Source organism: Mesitornis unicolor, unplaced genomic scaffold (genome assembly GCF_000695765.1).
Source record: "Mesitornis unicolor isolate BGI_N332 unplaced genomic scaffold, ASM69576v1 scaffold1095, whole genome shotgun sequence".
Classification (NCBI taxonomy): Eukaryota; Metazoa; Chordata; class Aves; order Mesitornithiformes; family Mesitornithidae; genus Mesitornis; species Mesitornis unicolor.
Genome location: NW_010185933.1, coordinates 37840 through 56395, shown reverse-complemented (window position 1 = coordinate 56395; position 18556 = coordinate 37840). Strand labels below are relative to the sequence as shown.

The window sequence follows — 18556 nt, the reverse complement described above, 5'->3', positions numbered from 1 at the left end:
ACAAAGAAGGCATTCAGTAACTCTGCCTTTTATGGTATGTACTATATAAGTTCCATGTGTCCCAATTATCATTTTCTTTGGCAGGTTCAGTTTTCCTATAACAAATTGCTAACTTTATACCACCTCCAGTAATACAATTTGTCCCTGCCTTTCTTTGAATATGTTAAGACTTGTCACTGTGATTCCATTTGTCACATCAGCGCACTTATGTCTAATACATATCCAGGCACTATGCAGACTCTACTATATGGATGAGGATTTTCCAGTGGAGAAAAGTCCTTGCTAAAACCCCAAGGTGCAGAACAGAAGACAAATGAATGTGAGTTGAAAACTAATACTAATGAGTCATGTCAGGGAAAGTAAAGTCTCTTTTGGGACAGACAATCAGGAGTTCCGAGAAACATAACCACCACAAGCTGAGCAAGGAACCGCAGTGGAGTATCAATACTGAAATAAGATGCAGAAAGCCATGGAGAGATACTGAATAATCTAATTCTTACAGTGTAAATCTGAGTCCTGTAGTACCAGATCCCACCTGACTCAGACAATCTGACTCATTCTCTACCGTGCTAACGACTGCAATACATTTTCTGCCATCACAATCCTTTCATCTTCCCCCATGTAAATCTGAGTAATTTTATCACAATGGACACATTCAGTATGACAAGATTTTCTGCATTAGCGTTCTTTTCAGCTCTTTTTGCTACTTCCCTGCACGTTGAGCCTGAACCACGTCCCAGCCTACCACTCACTGCCTCTTCAAAGCATGAGGACACACACAAACAACTCCCAAAACACTTACTAAAAAGGAAGGACATCATTCCCTCTAATTTCTGGAATCAACACTAACAAAGCAATCCATCTCTGAAAGCCCTGTCCTGTAGATATGTCCACCCTGCTAGGTAAGAGGACTCAGGAGGGATTTTTAGCACTGATCTGTCCTTGCCTGCTGTCTGGCTCTCTGGCCCTGTTTTCAGCTGTCTCAACAGCTTCTCAGAAATGAAGCCTGTACGTGGCTCACTCTAAAGACTGGCCCCGATGGGAGGAGGATGGGTAAGACTGCACAAAATTAGGGTCTAAATTAATCTCAGCTGTTGTACAAGCTTGCTGTTAAACCTTATTACCCAATTTCCCTCTACAGACGATAGGAAAAAATAACCTCCACCATTTCACATCTCTTACCTTGTGCTATGGTTTAGGACAAATCACTTTCTGGAGGTTCCTTTTTCCATTATTAACTAAAAGTAGGAGAAAAAAATCTGCACAGATTCATTTGCTGTTTTTAATGACTGAAGTTAGGCAAAATGTGTTCCACTCTTGAAGTGGCCTACGTAGATTGCCAGTTGCTCCAGGCAGAGAGGTGCCCCGTTTGGTATTTTGTACTGTAGTCATGAAATCCACTTCTTATGTGTGTTGATTGATGTCCTGGGGACTTCAGATATCATGCACAGCCATGGAAAAGCTGTCTGCAAAGAGCCTAGATAATTGCAAAATGATTTACAATAAAGCACGGAAAGGCTACTGCAGATCCAGCTGTTATTATAGTGCAGCTTACTCCTCCAGCCTGGAGGGAGAGAAAATAGACAAAACGTATCTATGCATTTGACGGCATGCTGAATGTCATGCTGAATATACTTAGAAAAACAAGGACTCACATTCTAGCTACTGTAGTGAACCAAACAAGTCTTTCAAAGGAGAAAATAAAGTCAAATCCCTGATCTATAATTCTAAGTCAATAATCTATATGGGGAGCCAGGCTATATTTTTCTAGCAATTGTGTTAACATATTTGGTGTAGTATGGCTTAACATTTCTGCTTGCCGGCTCTGCACCCTCTTATTTGCACCCTCTTCTTTACAACCCTATGGGACAGAAATCGCTGGTACTGCCAAGTTCTCAAAGGATTAAAACAATGAGTTTAACCTGCAGTTCACAAAGCAGCATGGCTCCATGGGCAGCTCTGAGAGGCTCCATGAAAAGAATAGGGAAAGCAAGCTCAGACAGGCTGGGTAGCACTCCCCTCACACAGAGTTTCTAAAGGCTTTTGCACCTACCATCAGTATGAGCAAATTGGAGAAAGGGTGAAACCACTGAAACAACAGAATCTGATGGCTGCAAATGGAAATTAGAAATTGGAAATGAAAGGCCAGGTTGTAATTGCTGAAGATAAAAGATATTGGACCTACTTCTTGCCAAATATTATGGCAAACTCAATACCTTTTCAAGACATTCCAGTGAAGTAGAATGTCTTTCTAAGGGTGCATGTACAGTAAGCATTACAGCCCTTCTCTTGCAAACCCATGCAGGGCTGCTCAGAGGTGTCAGCTCCAGTCTGGGATGCCAAGTGGACATGTCAGTACAGTATTGACGTCAGCTAATCAACAGAATTAATTAGCATGGCACACTATGGCATTAGCACAGCTGTATTATTTCCAGTTTCACAACCAGAGCATATGAACCTGGATAAGAAACCTCCTTGACTTGATAGATATAAATACCAAAAAAACTTATTTTGCATGAATAAAATCAGACATTCTGAGAAGACCAAGCATTCAGAGCAGACCATCGTAATGGCCCATAGTTCTTCAAAGTACATTGCTCTGTAAGCATGACTGGTGGAGTATTTATCCATTTGCTAAACTCTGGATTACCTACACCATTCTCTGGCTCTTTTGATGAATGTGTCCAATTTTCCCTAAAACATACAATTATTCAGCATGTACTGACCGAACATATAGTCGCTAATGGGTGTCCTTACAAGAGTTTTGACAAAGATGGAGGCACTTGAATTTACATCTTCTTAAACATGTATTTTACTGCCCTTAATGGAACACAGGAATGTGCTGAAGCACCTGACATTGGCTAAGGGGAAGATTCCACAATGTAAATGTGGTACGAGGGATACCACCAGCACGAGAGCATAGTCAGTGACTAAGGAGATAACGCCACACTCTGACTAGTAGTGTCACTTACTGTGTCAAAAAAACTTGTCTGAGTTAATGTTGCCAAATATTACACTACATTTATATATATTACATAGTGTACATTAGATTAACTACAATACTGTTACATAAAACTGCACAATTCTAAGGTCAGCATGCAGCACACCATCCTCCTTTGGATAGTCTTAGATAGACTCTCCTATCCTTATTGAGAGAGATATTATAAAGATCACCAAATAAAGCTTTGAGAAATGAACTGAAATATATTTTCCACTCTCCTTGTCCTCTCCATCTGCCACTTGATCGTGGTCATAGTGACACGGTTTCAGGGGTAACCTGTTAGATAAATAGACCTGTTTTTCTTCTGTACTTCTATTCCTACAGGTTGTCAGCACCCAAGCCCAGCAGGATCGGAAAAGATCGAGAAGGGAAAACAAGTGGAAGTAGATGGATGTGGGCCTGGCACACCCACACTTTCAAGTGGCCTGATGCATTTCTACAGCCCATTACTTTCCTCTCACAGAGATTATGATGGGTATGGCTGCCTTCTTGGCTTTTTAGGAAATAACTGAGTCCATTTTGATTTCCTTTTCTGTAAGACTGAGTTGAAGCTGAACAGACTTCAAGTTTCTTTTTCAGTTTCTTTGCAGAGGTTAAGGAGAAAAGTGAAGGCCAATTTGGTAGTTACTTTAGAAGGGTTTACTCACCTCAATTATGGTGCAGTATAGAGAATGGTGGAACTACTGGGGAAGGAAAAGGAGAAATGGAAAGAAATTAAATACTGAGAGATCATGGGGAAAAAAACCTGAAAGTTAAGCAGAGGTACAGAAAGTCCTGCACAAATCCTCAAACATTTTTTTCCTACTGTGCTCTTAAATAGTCAATCTGGGTCTTAATCAGGCACTCTCCTAATGATTCATCTGTCCCTACCTCTTACAAAAACAGTAGATCAAAATCAAATTCAATATTGTTAAAATGCAAGGAATATCTTTAATATGAATCCTTAATGAAGGGAGAAATAGGTCAAAAGAGCTCTTGTTTCTCACCAATCCAATAAAACCTTTCAATCTCCTGAATGAAACACCTCTGTGCAATGCTAAAATAAATGAGTAGACTCTTTCTGACAGAGACAGTTTATGTGTGAGATAATTTCAGAAAATCCAAAAGTCATCACAAGAGACATGCTTCTGTCTTTTCGTAGAGTTTAGTACAGTTGCATCTTCCCTGCTTTTATCATTTAAATGAATGCACAGTAATCCTCGAGCTCCACACATCAAATATGCCTTGTGGGAACCAAACCTTGGTTCTTCACATACTGCTGCTGTTTTTGGAGGCAGACTGTGCTTATTACAACAGTATATTTTTGTTGTGATATTATTGGACTGCTGCTACACCAGGAGAAGTTTAAGAGGGAAGGAGTAAAGAAGACAGGATCTAAGACAGCCTCAATTCTTAAGAGTCAGAGAACAGGTTTTGTGCGGGATCAGTTTACTGTCTAGCCACTCATAGTGGAATAGTTTGCATCTTCCTTGGAAAACTTACTTTTGTCAGGTCTTTGGAGGAGATGTCAGCCAAAAGGGTTGTTCTTTTCCTCTTGAATGGTTAAAAAGAAGCAGTCTTAGTTAGCAGCTAGGGAGATTGAGCTAAAGGGTCAGGCAGAGAAGTAGAACCGAGGAGCTCCTTACCTAAGGATGATTTGCATGCAAAAAGTTTACAAGGCTTCAAAGTGGCGACTGGGTCAGGTACTCAAAAGTGAGAGGTACTGAGCAGAAAAATTGCACGTTACGCTGACAAAAATCCAATAAACTTGCCCTCAGGTTTTGCACCTCTTTAACTCCAAACAGCTACAATTTTCCTGTATCTCAGAAAATTATATCTATGCACTTTGAAACTTTTTTGTTTTAGAGAAATCCAGTAAGGAATCAAGCATTCAGAAGGAGCTAAATTATGTATTTTGACACAGCCATCATCCTTGCAGGATACACTTTTTTGGCTCAGAAAATGTGTTTGCAGAATGGTTGCATTCAGGAAGAAATGAGAGTTTATAATAATTCATGTAAATCTAATCCTGGAGGTAATAAATATGTCTTTGTATTAATACGGTGTTCAGAAATATTGCAAACAAGGCTGGGTAAGAATATAAGATCAGATTCCAGCGTACTAGGAAAGTGGGAAAATATTTTTATATCAATAACAAGAGCAATTAAAATCCTATGTCAGATTTCAGGAGAAAAAAAATACAGTGTTTTAAAAAAGGCTGAAACATTATAGTAGCCTAATTCCACATGAACGACTACAAAATCAGGTTGGCTCTCTACCGATCAAACTCTGTTTCCAAGCACTTGCTGCTGTAGGCAACAGAAAATAAAATTCAGTAGAGATCTGAAAAATAAAATCATACCAGATTTTTTCTCTTTTCCTTGTGGCTCATAACTGTTGATGTAGCATCAATATAATTTTGTAAAAGCTTTTTGGACTGAGTTTTGGGGTTTCCTTCTTCTGGTTTCCCACCCTCTGACAAATACAGAAAACTTGCAGCTAGTCTCATATCCTTTATTTCAGACTCCCAGCTCTCTAAATCCCCCATTTCTGACTCTGTAAATGCATCTGCTCTGGGAGCTGATACAAGTAGCTGGAACCTCTTTTCTTACTCTATAATCTAATGCACTTAGTGAGCCAATGAATATGTGTGAAAGGAGGGGCTTTCTGGCTCAGAGACTCCTTGCAGGGGAACAGCTGTTACAACGGCAAAACCTTAACCGAAGCCAGGCAAACACTCACTCACATCTCTCAGTGGCTTTGTGCATCTCAGTCTGGTGAGACAACTCCCTCCCTCTCTTCCTCTCTCTGCAAAAAGTGAGCAAACTAGCACAGAGAATCTTTAAGAAGGCTGGATCTCAGTTGTGAAACATTCAGAAGATCCAGTAATGGCCTGGATCGGCAATATCTCCTGGTTTAAACAACTTGCTCTACATGAAGAACATTTCAGGATATACTTAAACAGCACTGAGGATTACTTAGCCTTCCTATGTGGGCCGAGACGGAGCCATCTGTTCTTGCCCGTGGCTTTGGTGTACACCCTGATCTTTGTTGTTGGGGTGGTAGGTAACTCCTTAGTTTGCCTGGTAATCCTCAAGCACCGGAACATGAAGACCCCGACCAATTACTATCTCTTCAGTCTCGCCATCTCAGACTTGCTCTTGCTGCTTTTTGGGATGCCACTGGAAGTCTATGAGATGTGGAGTAACTACCCTTTCTTGTTTGGGCCCATCGGCTGCTATTTCAAGACAGCACTCTTTGAGACGGTGTGTTTCGCCTCCATCCTCACCGTGACCACAGTCAGCGTGGAGAGATACATTGCTGTCCTCCATCCTTTCCGTGCCAAGCTGGAGAGCACTCGCAAGCGTGCCCTGAGGACCATCGTGGTGCTCTGGGTCCTCTCTGTCCTCTTCGCCCTCCCCAACACGGGCACCCATGGTATCATGTTGCAGTATTTCCCCAATGGCACCCTGGTCCCCGGCTCTGCTACCTGCACTGTAGTCATGCCCATGTGGATCTACAACTGTATTGTCCAGATTACATCTTTTCTCTTCTATGTGCTGCCTATGGGGCTAATAAGCGTGCTCTACTATCTGATGGGGCTGAGAGTAAGTCCTACTCCAAATATGCTCAGTGTTTCCTTAGCTCATTCTTGTGTGTTTGTGTCTGTATGTGTCTTTTACGTGATTGCACCTTTTACTCGCCTGTTTTCCTCCAGAAGAAAGCAAAATTATTTCAAAGCCTTGAAAACAGTGGATCCAATACTTTCTTTGGTGTAATCCCATTCCCAAATGAATATATCTATGTTGAAGAATTATTTATCCCAATCTTGTTTAAAAAACTTACAATCACTGCTTCTCATATTCAAATATTACTTAAACATCCAAGTCTGTAGATTGATTTCAGCCTCTCAGAGATTTGCACCTTTGCAGTAGTGACTAGAAGAAAACAGAACAAAAGGAAAATGTGAAAAGAAAAAAAGGAGCATGCTAGTGATTGAATCTTGTGTATTATTTGTTTTCACTCTCCCTGTGACTCTGGAATTTCCATTGCGTTACTCTATTTTTCTCCTTCCCTGGAGATGGTGATAATATTCAGTTGTTAAGACTCACAAATCTGTCATAAACTGAAATGCTACCTTACTGCTGTAGCTAGCAAATTCAGCAATTGTTTCTTTATATAACTATGGCATGGTTTCACCATCGATCAATGCTGACTTAGAGTTCATATGCATTCTCTTTTCAGAAATTGAGACTAGCTTTACGAAGTATTCATCATTTAAATACATGGATAAAACAATCGGTATCACAGTCTTATAAAGCTACGTAGTACAACACTGAAATTCGCTGCTAATCGTAGTGAGTTGATGACTTTTTACTTCTTGTACGTTGCATATATTTTGAAATTATAAATCCTACATTATTGCACTGAATATAACATAAAGTTTAAAAAACTGTGTTTGATCATACAGCAAGAAAGGGATGCAATATGCTAGTAGAGATGAATGAACTTACCAAATAATGTGCAAGAAATTCAACCAAATCTGTGCTGGCGTATACATAATTTTCTTGTGCTGGCTGATATTTACTGTGATTTGAAACTATACAGAAACAATTTTTCTTTAGCCAAGAAAAGCCACAAGGAATAACTGCCAGAAATCCAAAGCACACAGCAGATCTTTAAAGCAATGAATGGACTAAATTATCCCCACAGCCCAGTGGCTGTTGAGGGTCTTCACATAGGTTCACTGAAAATTTTATGAAATAAGACCTGGATGGAGGAACAAGTGTTGAAAATACAGCTGTTTAAAAAGCAAAGAGAAATCCCTGAACTAATACAAAGAAGTCTTGAAGATTGCAGTAGCTTCTATTTTGCCAGCAGATATTCCTAACCCCCATCCCAAAAGATAAGCTAGGTACCAGGGAGAGCTGCTCCCCCAGGACTTCTGTATATTCACAGACATGTTCAAGCTAAGGGCTGCAATGTTCATTGTTTATGCATCTGTTTTTCTATATATCCAACTCAGACATCCAAATTTGGAACAACATCTACCCTCGGTATATCTATATTGCGCTCTAAATTGCACTAGGCAAGATAGTTTCATTTTTTTCAACAGAAATGGCAGAAGAATGTTGTAAATATTGTTTTCAAGAGAAGAAACTTTTATTCTGTTCACAGAGATGAAATGTATGAAGCTTCAGCAACACTCCAGAGTCTCCTGAGTGCCATGTATTGCTCATAGACTGCAGTGGAAAAGCTCAGAGCTGATTCAAAGGTTGTACAACAGCTCAAATTCAGCAGAGACAGCCTTTCCAAGTCTGGGCTCTGTGGAAAGGGCATTTTCTCTCCAAAGTTTCTCCCTCAAGCTTTGCCAGTACTCAGGAGAGCCTCAAGATGCAATACAAAAGGAAACACATGTGACGTGTTAAGCAGCTGTGAGAAGGTAGCGAACATGGGTCATACGGTAGCTGAGTTAAATTTTAATTTTATTCCTTGCAAAAATTTGTCTTTTTCACTGGGAAATGTATTGCAGACAAAGCCATCAGGTTGATTACCTCATGATCAATTGCCTCATGATCTACTTGGACATAATTTTAAGGCTTGATGGTTTAAATACTACAATGTTATGGTCAATAGACAGTTCCAGCACTAGTGCAAAGAAGAGGACACTGATGTTGATGCTGTAATTTCATTAGATTTGACTGCAGAAGCTTCCTGCTGCCTCTTTCATGGGGTCCTCAACACAGGTGCCTTTAGGACCAATTCCTAAATAAGCCAGGCTCTGCTTTAAATTCAGTTCAGCTGTTGGGCTACTGGTTGCAACCTATAGCCAAAAAGCTGGGGAGGAAAGGGAGAGAGACAAAATGAGAACATGGAGAAATGGCTTCTTGTAGAAGTCAAGACCTGCAGCACTGACAGCTATGGGGTGGCATTGCTAGGGAAGAAGTCTGGCTTGCAGCTGAATTCAGTGCAGGGTCCCTGTCTGTTTCCTTCAGACTGATCTCTAGAAGGGCAAAGCACTAGGTGGCTATCTCTGGTTGTTTAAAATTCAGATTCTAACTAGTATTTCTGACAGTGAATGAAGAGAGTGGCGAGTCCAAAGACCTATTTATCTCACATACTTCAGACACCTATGAGAGGATCTAGATGATCAGATGGGACTAGATTGATCTCACCTAGGATGATTCTTCTGTTAAGAGTCCAAAACTTTTCTTAGTGTCATGTCCCCTGAATAATACATTGGACACACTGGTAATTTTGATTTCAGCTATCTTGGAATCAAGACAACATATTCTTGCCAACGTACAGCTGGTCCAGACTTTCTCATCAGAATCTATTTTGCCCCCTAAACACCCAGTTGTTAAAACCAGAAAATTTGCTGTGGAAAATCGACTGCATTTGACTGATTTCTGCAGAACCCAGCACGCTCTTGGAAGGGTCTCTCCTCTTTCCATGGAGGTTGTCCTGCAAACCTTGCACCCACTAACTAATTTTCCTTTGCAATGGGAGTGAGCAAAGAGTACACCCATTTTTTTCAGCAGGCTGGTGGCAATTGTTTCAGCCAAACCACTCACGTAGGCAGAATTGCATGCTTTAGCACAAGCCTGGTGGTTTTTAAATATCAAATTTTCCTTCAGCTAGAGAGAAAGTTTTATCATCGCTCATGTCAGACAGGCCAAGGAGCTCTCAAAAAACAGTTCTACTTTCTGCTGCGTGGCCTCACTAGGTTTGCCTGGGTATAGGTGAGGCCCTAATCTCACTTTGCCTTTTGATTTCTAGCATGAAATGCTGTAGATAATAAAGATGAGGGGGAAAAATCCAATTTTCAGCTTCTTGCTCCAGACACTTTTCATTCTCTTGCAGTGAATAGGTAACATTCATCTCCAGGCAACCCTGCATTGCCTCACACATCCACAGTGTTGTAAAAGTATCCACTACCTTGACTGGAATTCTTTCTCTGTCAAACCATTGGCATGAACTCAGGTTACAACATTTTCCATGGACTCATTTTTTTTTTCTCCTTCCGCTTTGTCATAACTCATGGCTTTATAAAATTGCAACTGCTGAGTTATTCTTACCAGTTACACCTCCATCTATTATCACTTGAGGCTAAAGCAGAGTCTTATAGCATCATCAAAATGACAGAAGAAGGTGAAAAATAAAGATACATCTGTTTCTAGTTTATTGCAGCATCAGAGCACTATATCCTCTGAGGATTTGGAATATGCCTGGAATAGATTACTGTTGAGACTAAATACCATTGAAGGGAAACTGGGGATTTTAATCAATCTGAGCAGCCATTTATTGCTAGATGTGTCACAAATCAGCTGAGCCTCTTCCTTAAGCGTCACAGAGGGAATAATGTAAAACATGGGAGGCTGAATTGCGCTATGATAATATAATTCGATTTACATGTGTTTCCCTTTTATGGGTTTTATGAATATATAGAACACTGAAGGAAGGCCTTGTTTGATCATTGTTCCAGAAAAGTATTGTTAACCAAAAATCAAGAAGCAAAGTCACAGCGTAAAAGGCAGAAGACAATGGCACAACTAGTGTGTTTTCACAAGATTTTTTTACAAATCTAGATAGATTTCTATCTCTTCCCTCATTCTTGATATTTTTTCCCATGTAATTAGAAGTTTTATTTCCAGTTTCTCTCTGTGGAAAAAAAACCATCACTCCAAAGTTGTTGGCTAATCAGCAGTTCCCACTTCAGGAAGCTAGGTCCAGTTATGCAGTCACCATAGATGATTTCTTTTATAAACAAAGCAATTGTCCTGATTGTCTAGCCCTGATCTTTTCATCACCAAAGCACCAGTGTTCTCGCCATAAGCATACCGGGGAAGCATTTCAAGGAGGAACAGATTATTATTCTTTACATTTGTTTTTTTAGAAGTCCAAGAAGAACTGCTGGGTGAAAGTAACCACAAACACCTTGTTGTAATTGAGCAGTATGTGACTGAATCTGTGCGTATCATGCACACTGTCTGTCTGCAAGATAGGATATATGGGTTTTTTTCTTCAGATGGATTGAATATCAATTAGTCCAAACACATAGATCATGAAATGAACTTCCTTGAATTCTACAGGAATTTTTCCAGTCATTACAGCTGTGTTTCACTGAGGCTTCTCTGGGTAGTTTTTTGATCATTGGTTTGTGCTTAATTGTGGGGAACCCTTGTAGGAAAATAAACAAAGAAACAATGTTTTGCTAGAAGGCAAAATAATGTCTAGCAAAACACTGTTGAAATTGAACACAAACTGTGAAGCAAATGTTAACTCACTGAGAAAGGACAAGTGGGGAACTGAAATACAAAATTGCTTTAAATATGCAGTCTCAGATGCATAAAATCTGCAAATTGTTTTGAACCTGAAGTTTCAATGTTTCCCTAGTCTAAAACTGAAATTTAAATGTAGATTTTTTTTTTCAGTGAGCCCTGAGCTGCCCCACATTTTGCCTTCTCAAACTACATTTATCAAAATATCAAACAGACTATGTCTGGTGGCGATGTCATCTCCTGTCTAAGCTCTCCTTCCTTTTCCCTCCTTTTGCCAGTTGAAAGGAGACAAATCTTTGGAAGCGGAGGAAATGGCTGTGAATGTTCAGAGACCATCAAGGAAATCAGTCACCAAGATGCTTTGTAAGTAATGAGTCCTCTGTGTTTTATTTACCATGGACAAGAGGGTGACCAGGTCCTGAAGGGTATCAAATATTCACTGGATGGAAGAGTTATGAGATGAGTAGCTGTGATCTAAAAAAAAATACAACAAAAAAACCCTTATTGCCATTTTATCTGGACTTGCAGGGCATAGGAGTGAAGCACCATGACTGACTATCAAAGTACTCAGAAGGCAAATTTTCCTCCCCAGCATGAAAGGAGCTTGAGAAACCTACGTAGCAACTGCTTGCAGGGCAACCCCCTAATATCCCTCATTCCAAACCTGGCTTTTGCAGCCCTCTAGGAAGGATCCCTCTGTACAAACAGTCTGAAGGATGAACAGCTGTCTTGCATCACAGCAAGGTGATGCACACACACCTTGGAAGGTCCTGCCTTCCAAGTAGGTACATCACCTACTGCTGATTTAAACACTTAGGCCTTCCCAAGAAACAGTAAGATCTAGGCAGATTTGTACATGGTATAGCATTCAGGAGAATTTGTGCTCCAACCACCCTGAAAGCACTCAGGGTGCACTTCCTAATTTAGGGCTGTCTTTAAGGCAAAGATCACCTTGCTGCTGAGACAATGTTTATGCAGGAAACATAAATCACCTTCAATATTTCCTGCAACAACATTATTCCTTTAGGCAGCTTAAGTCACCTTCTGAACTAGGAAACTGTACTTTGAAGTCAGCTTGATTTTCTGTGCCCCATGACTGTGACCACTGATATTCATAGGACCCAAGTCTGGAATGGGTTTGCAAGAGTCCTTACTAGAGCCACCACAGGACAAGTTGTGCATGGAGGCAAACTCTTTGTCTTTCATGTTGAACAGTGCACCCAGACAGACTTATCATCAGCGGGTGGTTTCTATGGCCTTACCCTGCTATGTGATGTACAAATAGTGTGCACATGAAATTAACTCCAAGGCATGACGGAGTCACTGTGTCCCAGGTACCACAGATGAATACAGATGTCTCACTGGCAGTTTCTTCATTAGGCTTTGTACATGCCACAACATTATTTGGCTATTGCCTGCTCTGTTTGAATGTCGTTTTATGTGACTGCATTGAGTTATCCAACATAGAAATTAGTGGAAAGTTTGTTCCTTTAGCTGGTAATGCTAAGACAGGAAGGATGGCAAAAGTTTGGAAACAATGAATAAAATTTGTATATTTAGTCTTTCATTCAGCTTTCTGAACTACCTCTGCTCTCTGCAGGCTAGTGAACCATATCCTTCAATAGCTGACTTGTATTCCTTCTTCTCTTTCTCCATGCTAGTTGTCCTTGTGATAGTTTTTGCTATCTGCTGGGCTCCATTCCATGTAGACCGACTCTTCTTCAGTTTTGTTGTGGAATGGACTGAGCCTCTGGCTAATATATTCAACTTAATTCATGTGGTGTCAGGTAAAGCTTTCTTCTTCCACTTGCACAGGGGCTGGCAAAAAAAAAAGTATTTGTGAGTGATTTACTTGAAATATGAAGTAATTTATTTTGTAGGTAACATGAGGTGTGCACAGAAAAGTTTCTTGGGGTTTGGTGGACAGTGATGACAACTGTGCCTGAAATAAAAACTGCATGCAAGTTTCTGCAGCTTTCAAGATCTGAGCATGTTGGCTAATACAGTTATTTGAATATTCACAAAGAAGCAATAATTGAAAAAAATATCATAAATCATCACCAGCTACTTTTCCTTCTTGGGAATCTTCAGAAATGAAGTCTGCTGTCATTCAGCTGCTTTTAATGAATAGACAGGAGCAGTTATCATCCTCCAGAGGGTCTCTCAGGCAAATGGAAAACCTTCCCAAATGGCAAGACAAGACTTACAAACTTCTCAGAACTCAGTGATACAAACAAATGTTTGACAAATGTGACCGAAGTGCCCTGTCCTGCACTTCGATCACAATAACCCCATGCAGCGCTACAGGCTTGGGGATGAGTGGCTGGAGCTGCCAGGCAGAAAAGGACCTGGGGGTCCTGGTGGACAGCAGGATGACCATGAGCCAGCAATGTGCCCTTGCGGCCAAGAAGGCCAATGGCATCCTGGGGTGTATCAGAAGGGATGTGGTTGTAGGTCAGAGAGGTTCTCCTTCCCCTCTACTCTGCCCTGGTGAGACCACATCTGGAACATTGTGTTCAGTTCTGGGCCCTCAGTTCAAGAAGGACAGAGAATTGCTTGAAAGAGTCCAGCAGAGCCACAAAGATGATGGAGGGAGTGGAGGATCTCCCTTATGAGGAGCGGCTGAGGGAGCTGGGTCTCTTTAGCTTGGAGAAGAGGAGACTGAGGGGTGACCTCATTAAAGGATGAGTGTCAGGAGGAAGGAGCCAGGCTCTTCTCAGTGACAGCCAATGACAGGACAAGGGGCAATGGGTGCAAGCTGGAGCATAGGAGGTTCAATCTGAACGTGAGGAAAACTTCTTTACTGTAAGGGTGACAGGGCACTGAACAGGCTGCCCAGAGAGGTTGTGGAGTCTCCTTCTCTGGAGACATTCAAAACCCGCCTGGATGCATCCCTGTGTGACCTGGTCTGGGTGATCCTGCTCTGGCAGGGGGGTTGGACGGAATGATCTTTCAAGGTCCCTTCCAACTCCGAATATTCTGTGATTCTGTGACCCTGTTTATGACTCTGCCAACCATAAAATGAAGGCTTTTTCTAAGAGGAATCTCGTTTTCAGTTTGCCATGGGAAAGCATTGAATGTGGCCAGTAGGGCACTCAGACAAATCCAATCTCGTGCAATCGTCCTGGTATGTTGTAAGAAATTAGCTGCCCTCAGCTGGAAGTTGTCCTCTGGCAGCTCTGATAGGGGCACCAGCTGTGCAAACTCTTCTGTGGGGATGAGGGCTGTGCTGCAGGCAGGTCAGCACAGCTCAAGAGAGAGCTGGTTCCTGAACAGCTGGAGTTGGTGAGCTCCAGCTCGTATGCTCTCCTCCTTTCCTTTCTTGTGTGCAGCAGTGCCTGAGCTTGCCTTAGCGAAATGGCGAGACATCCCTCTGCTCTGCCTGGATGGTAGCAGGCAGAGATGGGCTGTTGCTGCCTTCACTTGTGCACCCAAGCTTGGTGGAGCAGTTTAGGCAACGTAGAAATTTTCCTTTGCTGAGATAGTTTTGCACGTAAATAAGGTCACTCTCTCCTTTCCCCCACCCTTGCTCTCCTAGGTGTTTTCTTCTATCTGAGCTCTGCTGTGAACCCCATCATTTACAATCTGTTGTCCCAGCGCTTCAGGATGGCTTTCCTCGGTGTCATTTCTCCTTACTGCAAGCACTGGGCCTCTAAACATCCCACTAGCAAGACTTCTGCCCAGCAGAGCATCTTTGTGGTTGAGGACCACAATCTCATGGACTCTGCTGAAGACACAAGTCTCCCTGGCACACAGAGGACATCTATCAGCAGTTCTCAGCCCTCCACTGCTCTGTGACTTTCCGTGTTGTGATTCAGGTGAGAGAGAAATTAAAGAAAATTACTTTAAGAAACAAAAAGAGAAAAGACCTTCCTAAAAGACTGATCTCAGTAAAACCTGGTGTCTTGTTGAATGAGTAAAGGAAGAAACTATAATTAACAGGTGATTGAGATATATTGTATTACCCTCAAGCTAATAGGAGAGCTGGAACTTTCAGCTTACTAGCTGCTTAAAAAAAATAAAACATACTCCCAATGTTATCAGCACAGGAGAGAGATACAACTTATCCAAGAATGGCTTTTTGTGCACCAGCCTAAACATCAGTTTTTACTTAGTTTGAAATGGGGCAACTTGCTGCACAAGCCTTGTCTACTCACTTCTAGCTTTAGGTAAGGCAGTCTGGCTTCTCTTTCCTACAACCTTTTGGAGATGTGGCTGTCTCAAGCCACCCTTGGCAACATGAACAAGTAGACATGAACAAGAGCAGCTCTGAGCTGGGCTGATAAACATCAGACACTGGCACTAGCAATAGCTGTTTCTGGACCAGAAGAACCAGGCAGCCAATAATTGTCAAATAAATGTAAAGCAAACTTGAGTTAGGTGAAGATTCAGGTGGGAGTGTGGTGTTACTGCCTTGAATCACTTTGACAAAATACCTACCCTCTAGTGGCTTATTTTTACAATTTTAACAATTCTCAAAGTCACTGCCGTATCTTCTTATATTATGTCTGACAATATCTGCAGTGCTGAAATGGCACAGGCATGCCACAAATCCATCCACATTACCTGGCAAATAGCCATTACTGAGGACTGAGATGTTCCTGGTGTGACCCGTTTGCCCAAAATGCAGCTGATGAGGGCTATCTGCGCAGGGAGTGTGAAAAGTCTGCAGCCTTTGAAGGCTTATCCTGTGCATCAGACAGTTTTGGTTTTGCCCATCTGCCTGAACTGGGTCTGACTATGTACAAATGGACTGCGGTAGGTCCCTGCTATGCCTCATATCCTGCAGTTTGCAAGAACTTCTTATCAATTGCTTGAACTTTGGATACTTATGTGTTGTCTCTACCAGTGAAGCCCTGTGGCTGTGCTTCAGTAGACTTCACACCTTCCTCCACCAGGTGGATTGCAGAAGTCAAGAGATCTACATGGGGTTAGCAACCACCAGAAAACAGCCAACACAAGGAACTGAGACAAACCTGCAGGTTTGTATCAGAGAAGCGGACACAAAGGCAGTAAAAGAGCGAGTGTTGCCGTGATATTGCACCTACTGAATTCAGGTTTTGCCACAAAGCACAATATAAGGTCTGAGAAACTATCCTTCATCTCAGTCATGCAAACAGATCATGAAGGCAGTGCAGCTGATGAGTTCCTGAACTCTGCTGACTTGCAGGTCAGGCCCCTGTAGAGTTTTGTAAAGGGAGGCTAGGGTAAATCCATTACATGAGAGAATTTTATAAACCTCTGTGTCCCAAGTTTCAAAGCCATTTTGTAGTGTTTCAGATAAAAGCCTTCTTTGTTCACCATGACTATTTAAACACCATGCTGGGCTCAGGCTTGGCATGCACTGCCACAGAAAATCACCCAATGTTTGTCATCAAGGGGCTGGGAATTACATAGTGAGAGTACATGAGTTATCAAATAAGAACATTAGTTCCTTAAAGATAACACACTGTACCATATGCATAAAGACTTATTCCAGTCTGGTCACTGGGGATCCAGATGACATTTTACACCATATGAGGAAGGGGTTGTACTCCTGCTACCATGGGTTTTTACCTTGCTTTCCCCAGAGTCTTCTGTTTTACCTGTTGCTGTGGGCCTCCTAGGTGAGGCAAGACCTGGGGGGCTCATGGCAGCTGGTGAGTCATCTTTTCCTGCAGCGCAAGGGGAATTTTAGCCCATGTTTTCTGTCAGACCTATTTTACCAGCTGCAGTCTTGAGAAACAAGCCATGGAAAATGTAACAGATACACACAAGGCCCTGGAGAGAAAAGGCAATTCCTGCTCCCTGAAGACGCAACTAAAATACTTTGCCACCCCCAAGTGGACACTTGAGTTTTATCAGTGACATTTACACTTCTAACCCGTTTTGTATTATCATTTTTCCTCCACCAGGCATTAAAGTGTGTTTTCCCTCTGGATTTGCCATGCTGGTCGTGCCTTGCTGCCTGCAAGCTGCTTAGGTCCCTGTTGTCCTGCCGGTGCTGAGCACTGAGCTCTGTGCTCCTGCTAAGCCAAAGCAGTGAGGGGACAGGCAGTACAGTTTGACATACACACACATTCACCATAGGATGGAGACATTCCTCTGCAAGATTTTGTGGTTCTTTGAGTGCATTGGATGCGTTTAGGATCAGAAAGCATCTTATGTTGGTGCACAGAGTGTTATCCATGAGCGATGCTGAGCTCTTCTCCTGCCTCCACAGGAGAATTGCAACCTGGGCTGCAAAGCTTGGGGCTGTTAAAGGCAACTCTTGACCCACAGATGAGCATGCAGACATGCAGTCAAGGTTGGGATGTGAAGCTGTAAGGTGACGATTTTGTGTGATCTTAAACAAAATGGCTGAATTTCTGTTCCTAAGAAAGACAAAGGGATTTCTGAAAAAGGGGAAGTGGGTGGCAAGTGTGCATTGATGAAATTTTAGAAGAGAAATAGCAGAAATCAAATGACCAGTTACTCACTTCCAGTTCTGAACTATTTTTTGTCCTAAAAGCAGTTTTAATCAGAAAGAAGTGACATTCATAACCAAAAATTACTGAGCTTTTTTAGCCAAACATCAAAAGCAAAGCTGAAAACATTTAGTCTTGCACCAAGTCAGACTTTCTTTGGAAGTGTTATTGTGGGAGACATCAAAATTCTTCTAAATTCTGCTAAAAAATAAAATAAACGCAGTGAAAAAAATTTAGGGTCACCTGAGGTTGAATGCTCCGAGTTAAGTTCCCAGTTATTTATCACTCTGCTCTGATATTTACCTGGCTGAACTTTGAAAGCTGAATCCAAACGTGAAAATACTGAGAAGATGGATAGAGATGTCATGAAAGCTGTTGCTATTTCTTTATACATCCAGCAGCTTTCATAGCCAAGTGCTGTAAAATGTTGGCAACTGGCTGAGAAGAACTCCTGTTGCAAGAAAATGGAGAACAACTCACTTTTCCCAAAGTGGTCTACTGTGATAAACAGATATTTATTTGAAATCAAGCGTGACTTCCTAGACAGAACTGTCTATTGATTTATTTCTCTGCTTCTGTTTCCCTCTGGGAAAGATGCAAGTGTGTGTGCAGATAGTGTGGAGTGCACGGGCAACGCTCCAGGACTATGAACAAAACACGGACAGTTTGAAATGTGTTGCAAGAAAGCACTTAAAAGGAGAGAAGAGTTGCTTGCTTTGCCAGTGAGTGATACTCCTCCAGTGGAATGCCAGGTTCAGTATTGGAAAAAACCATCATGACAGCAAGTGGACAATTCTGTTAAGTTTATACAAAGAGTTTTTGGACACTGCTGTGTTTTGAAGTGTTTG

The 18556-nt window shown here is 41.7% G+C and overlaps 1 protein-coding gene across 1 annotated transcript; it reads left to right on the top strand.

Moving 5' to 3' along the window:
* Positions 1 to 5679: 5679 nt before the first annotated feature.
* Positions 5680 to 15212, top strand: NMUR2 (neuromedin U receptor 2). Its single transcript, XM_010184964.1, has 4 exons — positions 5680 to 6588; positions 11541 to 11625; positions 12924 to 13049; positions 14801 to 15212. Exons 1-4 carry the CDS (start codon positions 5869 to 5871, stop codon positions 15058 to 15060), a joined length of 1191 nt encoding a protein of 396 aa, XP_010183266.1. The 5' UTR covers positions 5680 to 5868; the 3' UTR covers positions 15061 to 15212.
* The last annotated feature ends 3344 nt before the right edge of the window (positions 15213 to 18556 follow it).